The sequence below is a fragment of the Alnus glutinosa genome, chromosome 2 (genome assembly GCF_958979055.1).
Source record: "Alnus glutinosa chromosome 2, dhAlnGlut1.1, whole genome shotgun sequence".
In the NCBI taxonomy this organism is placed as follows: Eukaryota; Viridiplantae; Streptophyta; class Magnoliopsida; order Fagales; family Betulaceae; genus Alnus; species Alnus glutinosa.
The window spans coordinates 14,211,044-14,227,771 of NC_084887.1; the positions used below are offsets into that span (position 1 = coordinate 14,211,044).

A 16,728-nucleotide genomic window follows, 5' to 3' on the forward strand; every position below is an offset into this window, starting at 1 on the left:
CGAACAAGTCGTCAATCCTTGGCAGAGGATATTTATTCTTTATGGTAACGCGGTTTAATTCCCAGTAGTCTATGCATAGTCGCATAGCCCCATCCTTTTTCTTGACAAATAGTACGGGTGCTCCCCATGGTGATACGCTTGGGCGTATGAATCCTCTGTCCAAAAGTTCTTGGAGTTGTTTCTTTAGCTCTTTCAACTCAGCGGGCGCCATGCGATAAGGTGCTTTGTGAATGGGCTGAGTTCCCGGGATCAAATCGATGGTAAACTCAATTTCACGATCAGGTGGCAATCCTGTCACATTCTCAGCAAACACGTCTGGATAATCGCACGCCGCTGGAATATCTTCTAATGTACGTTCAGCTTCTGGGTTTGCCGTCACATAAGCTAAGAACGCTGATGCTCCTTGTCGTATATCCCTTGAAGCTTGTATTGCGGAAAGTAGTGGTGGAGTGGCTCGCATACGAGATCCATTGAATTTGAATCTTTCAACACCTGGCAATTGAAAAACGACTACCTTCTCTCTACAATTTATGCTCGCATAATATTTTGATAACCAGTCCATGCCTAGGATTACATCATATCCTAGAGATTTAAATACTGATAGATTGATGGGTAGGTTCCTTCCTTTTATATTGATTGGACAGCTCTCTACTATTTTATCGCATACAACTTTCTTTCCCCCAGGGGTTTCAACCGTAAGACTTTGCACTAAAGGTCGTGTGTTAACATGACATAATTTAATGTATGCCTCAGAAATGAATGAATGTGTAGCTCCTGAATCAAAAAGAGTACACGCAAGGATACCAAACAAAAAGATGGTACCTGTCACAACATCGTTAACACCTCGTTCTTCTTCTTCGTCTCCCTCAATTGGAGTTAAGGTATACACCCTTGCTTGGGCGGGTTGCCTTGGTGGGACGTTGTTTCTTGGGAGTCGGGATCCCTCCGGGGCATCTAGTGGACAATTCCTCCTGAAGTGGCCACGTTGACCACACTTGAAGCAGTTTGGTTCGCTAGCCTCGCACTCTCCAGCATGCATCTTCCCACACCTCTGGCATAAAGGCACCTGATTCCTTGTTGTAGGAGGGAAATTCCTCTTCTCAGCTGGCCTGCTTGCAGTATTAAGTGCAGGTCGTTTGAATGGGTATGACACCTGCGATGCTGCTCGCCTCTTCAATTCATAGGCGGCGGATGATTCACGCATCCCCCTTTCAGCAATTGTTGCTATATCCACCAATTTAACAAAGTTTCTAATCTCGTGGCACATGACTCTTTCCTTAATCCGAGGATTAAGGCCATTCTCAAAACGTTCCGACTTTGTTTCTTCATCTGGAATTATGTTGAGGCCAAATCTGGATAATTCAATAAACTTGGCAGAATATTGCTCTACCGTCATTGTGCCTTGCACCAGATTCTGAAATTCAATGGCTCGTATCTGTCTTTGAGCCCTTGGAAAGAAACGCCCATTAAATTCTTCTACGAACCTATCCCAAGGGATAGCAACTCCATGTCCCAACTCTATTCTTAAGAGTCCTTTCTTAGACTTCCACCATCTCGAAGCTTCATCAGTGAACCTTAGTATTGTATAATTAACCTTTTGCTCTTCAGTACAGCCAAGGGTCTCATGCAACAATGTGATATCCGAAATCCAGGCTTCAGCCGCTAACGGTTCCTGCATTCCATCAAATAGACGAAATTGCTGGCTAGCAAAATCGCGCATAGAACAACCTACTTGTGCCTCTCGACCGGCAGGTTGTGGAATTCTGGCTACCACTTCGGCAAACTGTTTAGTCGTTTCGGCCATAAATTGAACTAAAGCCGAACTCACTCCATCATTAAATGGTGGAGGTGGAGGTGGGACTTCGTTATCACGGTTGTTATGACGATGGTTCCCATAGTTTCCGTTACGTCGAGGTGCCATAAATCTGTACCATCGCATCAAATTAATCACCAAAGTAATAATTAACTTAAATACTACACAATACACTAATCACATAGATACATATTGATTAGCTACTTAAGCCTACCATTTTCAAATTCTTACAAAGATATTACACACAAAAGTTATTATAAAAATTGTTTATTTTACTTATGGCTCCTGTGTTATTCTTAGACATCTAGGGTCAAGCCTAACGGTCCTCAGAGCAAACTGTAACTTACCCAAGTTATAGTATGACACTGACTGTTCACTGGGCCGCAGAACAACTGCTCTGATACCATACTGTAACGCCCCGAATTTGAACCAGCAAATTCGTAAGCAGAAACCTCCGGTTCCCACGTGACGTTACTACATCAGAGATAACCCTCGCAGCGGAATATATTTTTGTTCTTCTAAAGACTTAGGAATCGATAGCATAACACATTAGAGCTGACTGAAATACCTCGATACGTTTATAAAAAGTTACTTAGGTTTATCTTTACACGCCATTTACACACTAGGTGCATTAAAATAAGTGCCACAAACGGCACATATAAAAAAATATACCAAACAAAACATCGTCATAATTATTACAGGCCTTGAAATAAAACACATATAAATATGCCTAGCAATTTCTAAGCTAGCACATATAGCTACAGCAATAGTTTCAAAAACCATTAAAACAGGCATATGAGTCCATGCCTTCGTCTTCCAGATCTGCATCAGCAACTATGTAAATATGACGTCATCATATTTACATAGACAAACAAGTGAGTCATCTATTTTCATATCTAAGTCACCATCAGATCAATAACAGTTCATAAATAGTATAAATGCAAGAGTTGTATGAATATACATCGTAGTAACCATTTAGTTTGTATTTTATGATCATCTTTCTTCAGACCCCTCGTTCTAGGTTATCAAAACCCGTTCACGTCCGTTGCCTCCCACTTAATGTCTTACCTGTTTTTACTGGAATCCTACCGGTCCCAGCATTAGTTATATATTAGAACTTCGGACTCGCACTTTTTAGGGTTCACTGATGAGCTTTACCTCCCCTTTGCTACTACATCAGCTTTGGTTTTTTAACCCCCCAAGTCAACTGATGTACTGGCTATCTTATCAGCCGTTATATTTTATTAGACACAACATGCTATGCATAAACAACCACATGCAATAAGCACTCAACACACAGTCCTAATGAAACATAGAATCATTCCTCAGTAAGTACATCCATACTTACCCTCCTTCGTGTAATTTCTTAGCTCCTTTTCTGTCATAAATAAATATATATATACAAAGAAGACATTATATTCATCAGTCCTTTTTCAAATATTAAAACTGTTTATTTTTACATCCATTCATTCATCGTTTTTAGTCCTTAATATTAAAAGGTGATTACTTAAAGGAATAGGGAAATTAGAGGCATAGTCACTTTGTAGGAATACAATAAATTATAAAATAAATACGGGGGATTAAACCACTCCGTAGTAACGCAATAAATGATAAAATGAATACGGGGGATTTGAACCACTCCGTAGTAACGCAATAAATGATAAAATAAATACGGGGGATTTAAACCACTCCGTAGTAAGGCAATAACCAAGTGAATAAATACGGGGGTTCTTAAACCAACGCCGTAGTAACGAAATAAATAAACAAGTAATAAAATCGAATAATAAGAAGGAAGTGTCAAGATTTACTTACCAATTTGATTTGGACAGAAAAATGACTTCAAGAACACCAAAGTGGTGGTGTGGTAGATGGAGAGAAAAGGGAGAGAAAACCAAAGCACAAAGCTTTCAAGAGAGTTGTCTAGGATTTGTGTGGAAAACAAGGAGCCTTGCATGCTTATTTATAGGAGAATGAATGGTTAGGATCAAGTAGATAGGTTTTGATCCAATGGATGAGAATTGGTGCATCCAATGCAAGTGAGTTTCATCATCACTAAGGTAGTGCATTTGCATTATCATTAAAGAAAATGAAATTTAAGCCAACCCTTTCTCTCTCATTCATGATGGCTTGGCCACTAGGGAGATAGTGCACAAATTAGGAGAAGTGGGTGATGAGTTGACAATCAAAGGAAGTATTAAGTAATGCTATATGAATTTTCGTCCAAATAGAGACCAGCTTACTCTAGGCAATGTTTTGATGGTCAAAACTACTCCGATCGCTGTGAAATTTTGAGGGTAGATACATGACGTCAAGACGAACACTTTCTCTTTTTGGTTCAACTCAATCCGAGTTCGTTATGACTTAGTTTTGGTCAATCAAAGTTTCTGGTTTACTTTGACAAGTTAAAACAAGATATTGTTTAGACTACTTTCATTTTATGGTTACTCTAGATTCTATCCTAGACATCTATTTATTCTTTCATCATGAGAGGGGGAGGGAATAAAAGTAGTGGAATGTTGCACTAAGTGTTGAATCATTATATCCTCTACTAACATATTTACTCATCTAACACACATTAATTAATGGCATTCTTTAAGGTATAAAAATAGGTCTTTCACATGTTGAGTTGGGTGATGACTCATGTAATCATCATGATCATAGGAAGATAACATGTGATAGATGTGTTGGGTTTGTGGATAGCAATTGGAATGGGTTGGGTTAAGTCCAAAGATGGCCCATTAATGAATAATGTGAATTTCCGTCCAGAACAGGGGTCGTATTTTTGACGGATGTTTTCATGGCCTTAACGATGTCTAAACATCATGAAATTTGGAGGGGAGCTAGAGGACTTCAAGACGAGCGTTTATAATTTTGAATCGACCAAAACGGAGTTTGTTTGACCTTGTTTCCGTTATTCCAAAGTTTAAGGTCTGTTTTGAGTTTTTTTATCAAATTGCAACTATAAACGTTTCTAAAAACAGAGATACATTATTTATTTTCATAAATAATCATAGTTATCCTTTTGCCTTATTAAAAGTGTTTTAAAATTAATTTAAACCATTTATAATTTATGTCTTAAAATCTGGGGCGCTACAGTGTCTGCCATTCAAATTTGGGGGAGCGCTTCTCTTGCAGTGTGCGCCTAACTTGCATCACCATTTCGGTATTGTATCTCTAGCCACATTGGGGACAATGTGCCATTCTAGTTTGGGGGTGGGGTAGACATTTCTGTCTGTTTTCATTTAATGTTTGCTTTGTTAATACTTGCTAAAAAAAACAAAAAAACAAAAAAAATATATACCTTATTGTTAGTTGAGCATGGTTACATCTTACTATGGTTTGCATCTCATTGGTTTGTTTAACATGTTGAATTTTGTATATCATTAAAATCTGAGATAAAAAAAAAAACAAAAAAATATATACCTTATTGTTAGTTGAGCATGGTTACATCTTACTATGGTTTGCATCTCATTGGTTTGTTTAACATGTTGAATTTTGCATATCATTAAAATATGAGATCTTTTGACTCATCTTTGGATTAGAGAGACTTGACATGTTTAAATTGTTTATCACAAGCACATTAGCATTGTTTTTGTGGGGTATGAGATTTGAATTAAAAATTATGTGTCTTGAGATTTGTAGGATGACTTGTTGATGAAACCTTGGCTTATTCTTTTATATATATATAAAATAATAAAAAAAAAATATCTGCTTAGAATAATATCACCAATTTAACTTCTCATTGAGTAACCGGGCCCCTTGTCTCATTAAGCATTGGGTGTTCGCGTAAAAAGATGAGAATTTCAACTTGGATGTTTGTTTGGCTAGTTTGACTTCGTAGCCTTTTTGACTTGAGTAATTAAGCCCTTAGGAATGTTTTTACATCTAGTGCCCTAAAACCATCTGGTTTGGGAGTCACTGGCCCAACACTCGTTACATGGGTCAATTAGAAAGCTTAATGGAGTCAAGCATTGCACAGCCGACACAAAAATAATAAATAAATAATAATAAATGTAAGTTAAGCCTTGGTTATTTTTATCTGATGGAAGTCCTACGAATTTTTGGATATATGTGCTTTGAGGAAAATCAAAACCCCATGACTCTATGTTATTCACACCTTACACTTTTGAACATGTGTTGTCTCAATTTTCCATCTATGAGTTGATCGATTTTTGATAACATGATAATATGATATTCATTTTGTTAAATATACTCATGATGTGTGAACCATGTGTTTGAATGATGATTTTTGCTCAATTGATAATTCAGTACTTCAATGTTTGTGGGTATCATTTCTGACAAACCCTCACGAGACTTCACTCGTCCACTAGGGAGTCCTAGGGGTTTAAAAGGCTTGTTGCATATGCTAAATGCAATCGTTTCTCCCACGAAAGAGGATTTATGTTTCATGCTTTGATTTAGTTTTTCATTTTGTTTTGCTAAGGGACTAGCAAAATGTAAGTTTGGGGGTATTTGATAAGTACCAAATATTGTATATTTGGACCGCTTGATTTACATTAGTTAGACCTTTAGCCTTATTATTTTCTGATGCTTTGGTTAGTTTTTGTGTTTTTATGTTTTTATGTTTTTATGTTCTGTAGGTCAATAAGTGAGGAATGGCAAATTCATGTGGAATTGTTTGGAAAATTCGGAAGTTCTGAAGAACTCGATCTAATTCGATCGATCAAATTTTGCCCGAAGTCGATCGATAGAAATTTTCCAGAACTTACTTTTGCAGAAGCGCGCCAGAACACCCAATCAGAAGCGTCTCCATGACAAAAAGCAGTTCTCCCTCTGATTTTCGCAGCAGAACACGCTAGTTTCATGACCTTGGTTGTCTCTAGCAAGAGAGGAACCCTAGAGGGGGTTAGAGGAGTCATTTTACATGGGTTTCTAGCCCTAATTTCCTTCTATAAAGCCATAGCCATGCCTCCTTGTTGAAGGAGTTCAGAGAGCAGTAGCTAGGATTAATTTCGTGCATTTTGTAGTTGATTTCAGTAGCTCTTTTCTTTAGACATTTGTCTTTGTAAAGCTTTTCTTCTATTTTTCATGTTTGTTCTTCATTTTCTTGTGGTGTTCTTAGTCATGGAAGGCTAGTAACCTCATCTAAGGTTGAGGATGAAACCTTTCCATTAATGACATTCACACTCTTGTTATACTACTTGCACATTTAATGATATATCATATTTGTTGTTCAAGTTCCATTCATTTAATGCTTTATGTTTTGCAATGAATGTGGTTGGTGGTAGATATAGGACATTTATGTGTTTCAACCGATGGATACATTGTTTTATCGGTTTGAATGATGATATCCATTGTGATTTGTTCACTGAATGGATACATTGGATGATTTGATTTCAAATGGGTACTCTTTGTGATTTATCTTTGAGTTGGATTCATTTAATGGTTCTAGAATTTGTGGTTAAGAAATTTGAATGACATCCAAAGCTTAATGTTCTTTGGGTGTTCAAGTGGAAACCAAGAGTCTAAGTTGTTGGATTTGATTTGGTAGATTCCTTAGCCTTAGTTCCTTTTTATTTGCATATTTCATTTCATCTCTTTTATTTAGTCTTTTGTTCTTGAATCAATCCTCAAACCTTTGGAACTAGGTTAAAATGAGGTTGATTAAACAAGACACCAATATTCGACCATTTCCCTATGGATTCGACCTCGCACTTGCAAAACGCTATATTGCAAACGATTCGTGCACTTGCGAGTACTCATTAAAACTCACAACAGGACGCTCACAAGCCAGAGTCCGAATTTCAACAGTTTTTGAGATCTCTTTAAGCCTATAAATAGGGGGCTCTAGGCTAGTGTTTTATACAAAATTCGGTATTGAATTCTCTTAGCTTTGAGAGGGTGTCTAGGGAGAATCAAAAATCCGCTAGCTCTCAAGCCATTCCCGGTGTGTGCTCAATTGTTCGTGTGAAGTCTATCTTAGGGGTCGGCCCTAAGGTAAAAGAATCCATCAAAAACCCCTTCAGGTGGAAGATCTGGTTGGGAAGCGTTCATGTTGGGTTACACGTCAGAGTTAGAGGTATGACTACTGGATAAGGGTATGTGAATACGAGTGTCTTGTAACTAGCTTTGTTTTTTAATAGTGGATTTCCTAAGTTTGGCTGCCCCGGAGTGGTTTTTCTCTTCACAGAGTTTCCACTTCGTAACAAATATCTTGTCTTATTTAAATTCCGCATTTAAGATATTTTGTTGCACACAAACACACACACTTAGTTAAATTAGAAGTCAATATTTATTTTCACGATTACATGCTCCAAATTAATTATCAATTAATTAATTTTATGGGCATTATAGTTGATGTTACATGAACTGAATGGAGTTATAAAAAATTTTTTTTTTGAATGACCAGTCAACTTATGCCACGTCAACGGGTGTGAAGTGGGTGTAAAAAATAGATTTTATTTATTTTATATACTTGATGTGGTTCAAACTCAGAGTTTGTTTGTATGTACTAGTATAATACCATTTGGATCGTACTAGCTTAATTATGCCAATAAGTAATCCTAGTTTTATCTGTTGCTCACTTAAGTTTGATCTGTAAGAACATTCTTAGTAGTCTTACCAAATTTTACTAGCCAAAATAGCTAAAAATCACTCTTCTCTATTTTAGACATCTACGTTTTTAATGAACCCCCAACAGCCTTACCGTTTTAGCTATCCCCTATTACTATTCGATTTAAATAATCTTTTTTAAAATGAAGGTTGTGTGATGCATGAGATAGAAAGAAAACAAAATGAAGAGGGAGAAAGTTTTTATAGATTTAGTGAATAAACAATGCTCATTATTGTTTTCACCAAATTGGTAAAGGCCGTTGGAGAGTCATTTTGGACAATTTCACCAAATTAGCTTACTAAAATAATCAAAAATTTATTTTGTTGAAACTACTTGAAATGCTCTAACTTATATATGTATATATAAATAAAAAAATAGGTATCACCTGTTAACAGTTTCGTCTATGTCATGGTTACTGTGATTTTCTTTTGGGCAGGTAATCTCGTGATTTTTGTCAAACCCTTGCCTATGTATGACGACGTTGAATTTTATAGAATGGTATTTTCAATATTCTGTATATCTCAAAAGATGGGCGTTGCCCGACCTCTAGTTTTACTTTTTCTCATCTCCTCTCCTTTATCTCTAAAATCTGTCACATCATTTTAAATTTGATCCTTATCTAAAAGACTCGATCGGTTGAATAATATTCACTTAATCTCCCAACTCAATCACTCGCCATCCCCTAATCACCATGGTTGTCACCCACCCCCACTCCAAACTCCTCCTATATCCCTTGACCTTCACGGTTTTCTCATATACCAAAAACCTCATCCACAAGCAGCATCCTTGAGCTTCCCCGAGCTTCCAAGGAGATGGATATATATATATATATATATATATATATATATATATATATATATATATATATATATATATATAATTCATTCATTTGTTTTAATTCAAGGAAAAATGTCAAATCCATAATTTTCTTACCTTTTTTTTTTTTTTTTTTTGGGTTTTTAATGACAATTTGTTCTTCCGATCCAGACATGATTGGCATTTTAGAAATATAGAAATTCTACTAGAATAATATGTTTGATAAGAGCTGAAAACGGAAGGAGGTGGGTGTTAGATAGAATTGAAAATCCAGCAAGAAAGTAATTTGATATGATTTAATAATATCATAGGGAACCACGCCAAAAGGGTTGTTTAAGCTTAGTAGTTGCGGGTATCAACAAGGAGTGGCCCATGTGAAATTGTCAACCCCTCCTCTCCCCCCTCTCACGCCATTTCCCCCAAATCCCAAATCCCAAATCCTAATACATCGTATTCACGTGGGTCTCCATGCCCCGACAAACCCACCTCTTTACCATTATTGCCTCTCTCTCTCTCTCTCTCTCTCTCTCATCTCCCAAATCTAATATATCTAAATAACCCAACAAAACAAACAAAATCCAACTACTCTCGAGTCTCGACCACAACCACCACACAAACCCCACTCTCACCACCCCCGACCGATCCCCGTCTCCCTCAGATGGCCACCACAATCAACGACCTGCCGGACGCTATTCTCACCAACATCTTCGCCTTAATCTCCGACACCCGCACCCGCAACTCTCTCTCCCTGGTATGCCACAAGTTCCTCCAGCTCGACAAGGCCACTCGCACCTCCCTCACCCTCCGTGGCAACGCGCGCGACCTCTTCATGATCCCCCACTGTTTCCGCTCCGTCACGCGCCTCGACCTCTCCCTGCTCTCGCCGTGGGGCCACGCCCTGCTCTCCTCCTCCTCGTCCTCGCTCTTCTACGATCCCCAGCTTCTAGCCCACCACCTGCGCCGTGCTTTCCCGTCAGTCACCTCCCTCACCGTCTATTCCAGATCGCCCTCCGTTCTACAAGCCCTGTCGCCTCAATGGCCGGGATTGCGCCACCTCAAGCTCGTGCGCTGGCATCAACGGCCGCCAATCCCTCTCGGATCGGACTTCTCTCCGGTCTTCGAGCAATGCCCCTCGCTGACATCACTTGACCTATCGGAATTCTACTACTGGACCGAGGATCTCCCTCCGGTTCTGCAAGCCTATACGGCCACCGCGGCCTCGCTCACGAAGCTCAACCTCCTGACCAAGTCGTTCACAGAGGGCTTCAAATCCCACGAGATCCAACAGGTCGTCGCCGCTTGCCCAAACCTTAGGCACCTCCTCATAGCCTGTGTGTTCGATCCCAGGTACATTGGGTTCGTGGGCGAGGAGGCCTTGCTGTCAATAGCGAGGAACTGCCCGAAGCTCGCGCTTCTCCACCTGGCGGACACGGCGTCGTTGGCGACCACCCGTGGGGACCCCAACGACGAGGGGTATAGTTCGGAGGACGCGAAGATTAGCCGTGCGAAGCTGGTGGAGCTCTTCTCGGGGCTGCCTCTGATAGAGGAACTGGTGCTCGATGTTTGTAAGAACGTGAGGGATAGTGGGTCAGCGTTGGAAGTGCTTGGGTCCAAGTGTGGGAAGCTCAAGGTGCTGAAGCTGGGGCACTTTCACAGCGTGTGCCTGCCGATTGGGTCGCAGTTGGATGGGGTCGCCTTGTGCCAAGGGCTGGAGTCACTGTCGATAAAGAACTCGGCGGACTTGGACGACATGGGGTTGATAGCGATCGCGAGGGGGTGTTGGAAATTGAAGAAGTTTGAGGTGGTTGGGTGCAAGAGGATCACTTGGAAGGGAGTGGGGACATTGGCTTCCTTGCTGAGGAAGACTTTGGTGGAGGTTGGGATTTCTGCTTGTATCAATCTCAATGCCACGGCATCTTTGAGAGCGCTGGAGCCGGTTCACGATCGGATCCAACGGCTTCATATTGATTGCGTGTGGAAGAGCGTGGAAGAGGGTGGTGAAGGTGGTGAGGCAGGTGTATGTGATTTCGATCACAATGAATTGGGTGAGTTCCAGAATGCAGCTTATGCGATGGACTTGTTTGGTGGGAATGAATTCGAGTGGTTGAGCAACAAGAAGAAGAGATGCAAGTACTCAACGGAAGCAGATTGTTCGTATATGGGAAGTAATGGGAATGGGTTCTGGTGCAAGAGCTGGGAGCGGCTGAGGTATCTGTCTCTTTGGATTGGTGTTGGCGACCTTCTGACCCCTTTGCCAGCGGTGGGTCTTCAGTGCTGTCCTAACTTGGAGGAGATTCAGATACGTGTTGAAGGAGATTGCAGAGAAAGGCCCAAGCCGTCCGAGCGTGCCTTCGGGTTGAGCACACTGGCACGGTACCCTCGGCTGTCGAAGATGCAGTTGGATTGTGGTGATACCATAGGTTTTGCACTGACCGCGCCGTCAGGGCAAATGGATCTGAGCTTATGGGAGAGGTTTTTCCTGAATGGAATTGTGAATTTGAGTCTGGATGAGCTCGATTATTGGCCACCCCAAGACCGGGATGTTAATCAGAGGAGTCTGTCACTTCCGGCAGCTGGGTTGCTTGCAGAATGCGGTACACTGAGGAAGCTTTTTATACATGGCACGGCCCATGAGCATTTTATGATGTTCCTGCTGAGAATACCTAATCTGAGAGATGTGCAGCTCAGAGAGGATTACTATCCGGCGCCGGAGAATGACATGAGTACTGAGATGAGGGTGGACTCTACAAGTCGCTTCGAAGACGCTTTGAATGGGCGCCCCATCCTTGACTGAAATAAGTAAATGGTCCATGCTTGTTGATCGAGCGAAGTACCCAGTTAAGACAAAACCAAAATGTTTTGGGTGAAGCATATATGTGTTTCAAATCACGTTTTTGTTGTCTTGAAAGCTTCTTTTTTTTTTTCGTCTTTTTTTCATGCCACTTTGCGAGCAAAATACGAAGAATGTGTAATTTTCAACAGTTTGAGAGATCAATCAATTCATACGCAGAACATAATCTGATCTGGGTTTGATTGCACAAAAAAGATGAATTTGAGCCAGTCAAAAATGGAAAATGCACAATCTCATGTTATCACAGTGACCGGAAAAATCATTAAGGTTTACAAATTAAGCCGGGAACACAATGTAACACCTCTACCATGTTTTTTTTTTTTTTTTTTTTTTTTTTTCTATTCACAAACAAACAACAGGGTGCGTCAGCAGGGTGAGTACTCGCAGTCGAGCAAACGGGAAAGTATTTCCTCACAGCTAGGACGTTCATGCGGTTCTGCCCAACAATCTGCCAAGTGAAACAAGAACATGAGCTGAGCTTATCATGAGTAAAAAATGAGTGAAGCTAAATCAAAGATTTTAACTTCCTTCGACTGTTTAAAGTTCTTTGCAATAACTATAGTACCTGAAATTAGCCTGCCCAGTGGACCTTCAGGAATCTCCAGCCGGGAACCCTCATTAGCAACAGCATAAACTACCTGAAGAGCAGAGAGGAGGTCCATGTTTTAATAATTATACAGAAATATCAGTAGACGCTTCAGTTCAGTCCTAACACGAATGAAAGTTCAACAAATAAATGAATCACTAAACATATGTCAAGCATATACCCTCTCTGGTGGTACCCCTTCCCATGGCCTACTTAGAGTGCAGAGCTCCCACATTACCACCCCCAGGCTAAAAATATCACATTTCTCGGTGAAGGGTTCATTTCGAACAAGTTCAGGAGCCATCCATTCCGGGGTTCCTGCAGATGAAGAGTCTCTCATGGGTGATTCTGTCATTATTCTCGAGAGCCCAAAATCACAGATCTTAACAGTCCAATGCTTGTTCACAAGGCAGTTTGCACTTTTTAGATCACAATGAACAATCTTCATCCGATGTATGCACATCAAACCCCTAGATTGACAGCAGGAAATTCAAGTCAATATGACATTAATATTCTTCATCACTTTAAAGTCATCTACAAGTTGAATTTTGATGGTGATCATGATGCCAATCATAGTAGTAGTAACTAGATATAAAAAGCAATAACAAGAACGAGCAGTTTTTCATATCATGAATAGATTCAGTCATAGAATCTGGCATAATGACAAAGGTAAAATGCTAGTCGAGCTCATCCCATTACATTATTCGACTATCTGATAGTAGTACTATAGGCTGCCGAATCCATGAACAAGAATAATATAATGCATCAAGTAAGAAACATTATTTTGAAATGACCATCACTGCACAAAGCCAAGCCTTTCAAAATATTCATGTGAATCTAAATCAAACTCAACTAAGAAAATTTTTCCAACCATTTAGGACAACTACATGAGTAAGGCATTGCCTAACTAATCTCCTTTGCCTCTTTATGGCCATGCTCCAATAAATTCAACCAGACTCAAATGACACCATCTTTGTTCCCCTTTATGTGGCCATATTACCCAAGTTTCATCATCTTGCCACCTACTAGTACTACCATTAAGACCTTAAGTGTACATTCAATTCTATTCCTCTACCTGCTCTTCTCAAGCCACTCATCTGTGACAATCAAATTCTAATTTCAGTAATGCGCATTCATAGATTTGCTTCATTCATGACTGACCAGCATTTCCAATGAAGCAGGGCAGCCTTATTATTTGTTAATGATGAAGTTTTTCTGCAATATGATAGCTATATGCTAACTACAACAGTTGAAAAGCCGTGTGCTGCACTTGCCCAGATTCCACTGGACAACATCCAATCAACACTTTCCATATTCATTAATTGCACAAGAATTTTCTCATGGATATCTTGTTCCATCAAATATCTGTACCCTTCAACCCAGAAGCTCTGTGAATGGGGAGGGCTGTGTATAAATTGACTTTACCAATTACAATATCGCAGCAAACCATGACACAGCATGTCCTTTTGAACATTAAGACCGAGAAAGAGGAAAGAATTTTAAGTTATGGATAGACTGAGTTATACCTGCAAATATCACGCAGCATTTTTAATCTCCTCCGCCAGCTAAGCTTCTTCTTCTGACCACTCAAGTGAATAAGATAAAACAAGGATCCCATTTCCATGTATTCAGTAACCATTGACAAGCGTGGAGGCTTCGTGCATGCACCAAGAAATAAAATAACTGCAAAAACAGCATCAGTCAATTTATCAATATTTGATTGGGTACTCACTAGTCACACCAGAGATTATCATGCTTGTATGTTAAGAACAATATATTAACCAACATATGCAGCAAGCATAAACAAACAAAAGATAAAAGGCATAACTTGAAGAATAGCAAGCGAGTGGAAGTACCATTAGGATGTCGAAGTCGGCTGGAGTGACGCGCACCCCGCACAAGCAGAACAAGCATATGAGTCAAGAGTGATGTAGAGATGAAATTTTTTGACAATTAACATATCAACTACGACATACCTGAGAATGGATATCTCATTGCAGAAGTCCTCCATGTTTTCAGCAGTCAAATCTTGCTCTAGAAAAACCTTAATCGCAACCTCTGTTCCATTCCATATGCCTCGAAAAACTTCTCCAAAGAAACCTGAATGTGACAAATACAACAAATCTCAACTCAATGAAGTACGTTCAAGAACTTAGAGCCATATACAAAAAGTAGATCTTTTAAAACAGAACCTTAAATGCTTTCCTCGCACTTTATTAAGTGTTAGTTGCAACTTTGTAATGTGCAATTCTAACTCCAAACAATTATAAGACAGAAAAAAGTAATATGGGACGCCTTGCAAGGCGTAAAATACTAGCCCATGGAAAACTGAGCCTTATGTAAACTTCTTGAGCGCATCTACAAGTATCCAATTAACCACTTTTCTCATGAGTTTGGGTAGTTACTTTTTCTCCCCTTTTCCTGATCCCAGTAAAAATCCAGTTGGCAGAAGCACTGACAACTTGATAGGATTTCTGTTTTTCAATTGTTGGAAAGCTGTTATTTGTGTTGAGCCTTCTCAGGCCCAAACTTTTAATACAAAATAGACTATTTTAGAAAAAAGGAAAAAATAAAAAATAAAAGAAAGAAAGAAAGAAAGAAAATGCTTTAAAAGAATAATATCCAAACATTAAATGACCAAGAGGGAATATAGAGGTGTGCTGCCAAACAAGACTCATGAGGCCATTCTGCGCAGAAGAGCTATTGGTTATTGTACGGGGCCTAGCCTTTTCTATGTATTGAGGTGCCAAGAAAATTTAGAACATCAAGTACACTGAAAATCCTTTTCTTTTTATTTATAACCGGGGTATCCGGAGCTTCGCCCCGGCTAGATCTCCAGGACACCATGTAGAGCGCCCCCTCCAGACGAGAAGTACACTGAAAACCTACAACCAACTTTATACATATATATAATCAAAGAAATTTTGATCAACTAATAAGGTTGACTTCACTTCAAATTCTTTGGAGCCTGAAGTGAGAGGAAACTAAGAGGGAAAAAAAGCCTCCCCGACCGCTTGCAGAAAAGCATGCTAGCCTCTAATTTGAATTTTAAAAAAAAATGCCGGTTGAAGAAAAACTTCTACCTGATATACCCTTTTTTTTTCCTTTTTTTCTTTTTTGGGTAAGAAAGAAACAAAGAACCAACATAGAACAAACAACCAACAAACAAGAGCTAAGGGGATCTTTCCCACTATTGATGAGGATGGAGAGGTTGAGCTGGGGGAAGATGGGAATGCATCCAATGTGGCGCCCAGAGGCAGCCCATTTTGCCACTTGGAGGGGGCGCAGAAGACACTTCTCTGAACTTTCCTGGCTTCTCAATGGGATGTGGCAGGAAGGGTGAGTGTATCCGAGATTATGGGAGAAATTCTCCAGTCGGTGGTGAGATCCGGTTGGTTGAGAGCAAGGATAACGACGAGAGAATCACCTTTCAGGATGAAAGACTGAAGATTGAGTGATGCAGCCATGTGAGAAGCTAGAAGGGCTGCTAACGCTTCTCCAGCGTCGGGGTCGCAGGGAGGACTCAAGCAGGATTGGGCCTGCTTCCCTGGAAAAATCTTCTCAAATAGCAGTGTCAATATCTTGGCTGAAGGGTTTTGTGGGTGGGGGGGGGGGGGATCCCAACGATGGCCAGGTCTTACACCCCCAAGACGAAAAATTGTCGAGCAACCTTTTTTCTTTGGCTGGCAAGTGAGACAGCATCAGGGGAAAAATTGTCATGGAGAACTTTGTTACAGGTATGCCAAAGCAAATCACAAGCAAGAGAGGCAAAAATCTGGAAGAGAGGAACCTCTTACCTAGGTATGCTGAGGGAGTTCCCAGGGTCGATGATGATGGAGACCCAATCTGCCATTGTAAGATCCCCATGGTGAAAGTGTTCAAGGGCCAGAAGAATTCTCTCCAAACAACACACGCAAAGGCACTACTAAGAAAGATGTGCTCGACAGATTCCTCACCACTATTGCGTACCTTGGATGGTAGAATGTTCCAAGAGATTTTCCAGAAAGAAGCTTTAAACCTTTCATGGAGATTAAGTTTCCAAAGAGCTTTCCAGGTTTTTGCTTCAAGAGGGGCTTGGGGAATAGCCC

General features: G+C 40.1%; 3 protein-coding genes across 8 annotated transcripts in view; 1 reads left to right on the forward strand and 2 right to left on the reverse strand.

Annotated features, from left to right (window-relative positions):
* Nucleotides 1-528: 528 nt before the first annotated feature.
* On the reverse strand, nucleotides 529-4,323 carry LOC133860302 (uncharacterized). The gene is made up of 5 exons (XM_062295935.1): nucleotides 3,626-4,323; nucleotides 3,162-3,191; nucleotides 823-1,925; nucleotides 668-774; nucleotides 529-564 (listed from the first exon to the last, which is right to left on the reverse strand). Exons 3-5 carry the CDS (start codon nucleotides 1,919-1,921, stop codon nucleotides 529-531), a joined length of 1,242 nt encoding a protein of 413 aa, XP_062151919.1. The 5' UTR covers nucleotides 1,922-1,925; nucleotides 3,162-3,191; nucleotides 3,626-4,323.
* A 5,315-nt stretch (nucleotides 4,324-9,638) lies between these two features.
* On the forward strand, nucleotides 9,639-12,111 carry LOC133861216 (F-box/LRR-repeat MAX2 homolog A). Its single transcript, XM_062296953.1, has one exon. The coding sequence runs from the start codon at nucleotides 9,862-9,864 to the stop codon at nucleotides 11,995-11,997; it is 2,136 nt and encodes a 711-aa protein (XP_062152937.1). The 5' UTR covers nucleotides 9,639-9,861; the 3' UTR covers nucleotides 11,998-12,111.
* Nucleotides 12,112-12,202: 91 nt separating this feature from the next.
* The window catches only part of LOC133861215 (probable serine/threonine-protein kinase SIS8), a 34,156-nt gene continuing 29,630 nt past the window's right edge, over nucleotides 12,203-16,728 (reverse strand). For all 6 annotated transcript variants that reach the window (XM_062296949.1, XM_062296952.1, XM_062296947.1 and 3 more), the window contains 6 exons: nucleotides 14,617-14,740; nucleotides 14,497-14,516; nucleotides 14,167-14,323; nucleotides 12,822-13,110; nucleotides 12,620-12,692; nucleotides 12,203-12,502 (listed from right to left, as the gene is read on the reverse strand). In XM_062296949.1, the coding sequence (XP_062152933.1) occupies nucleotides 12,420-12,502; nucleotides 12,620-12,692; nucleotides 12,822-13,110; nucleotides 14,167-14,323; nucleotides 14,497-14,516; nucleotides 14,617-14,740 (746 nt within the window). In that variant the 3' untranslated portion in view covers nucleotides 12,203-12,419. The remainder of the gene's footprint in view (nucleotides 12,503-12,619; nucleotides 12,693-12,821; nucleotides 13,111-14,166; nucleotides 14,324-14,496; nucleotides 14,517-14,616; nucleotides 14,741-16,728) is intronic.

Coding starts and splice junctions, on each gene's coding strand:
- LOC133860302 (XM_062295935.1), bottom strand. CDS start 1,921: ATGGCACCTCGACGTAACGGAAACTATGGGAACCATCGTCATAACAAC. Junction 775..822: donor TGTTAACGATGTTGTGACAG/GTACCATCTTTT, acceptor TTTTTGATTCAG/GAGCTACACATTCATTCATT. Junction 565..667: donor CCCCTGGGGGAAAGAAAGTT/GTATGCGATAAA, acceptor ATGTAATCCTAG/GCATGGACTGGTTATCAAAA.
- LOC133861216 (XM_062296953.1), top strand. CDS start 9,862: ATGGCCACCACAATCAACGACCTGCCGGACGCTATTCTCACCAACATC.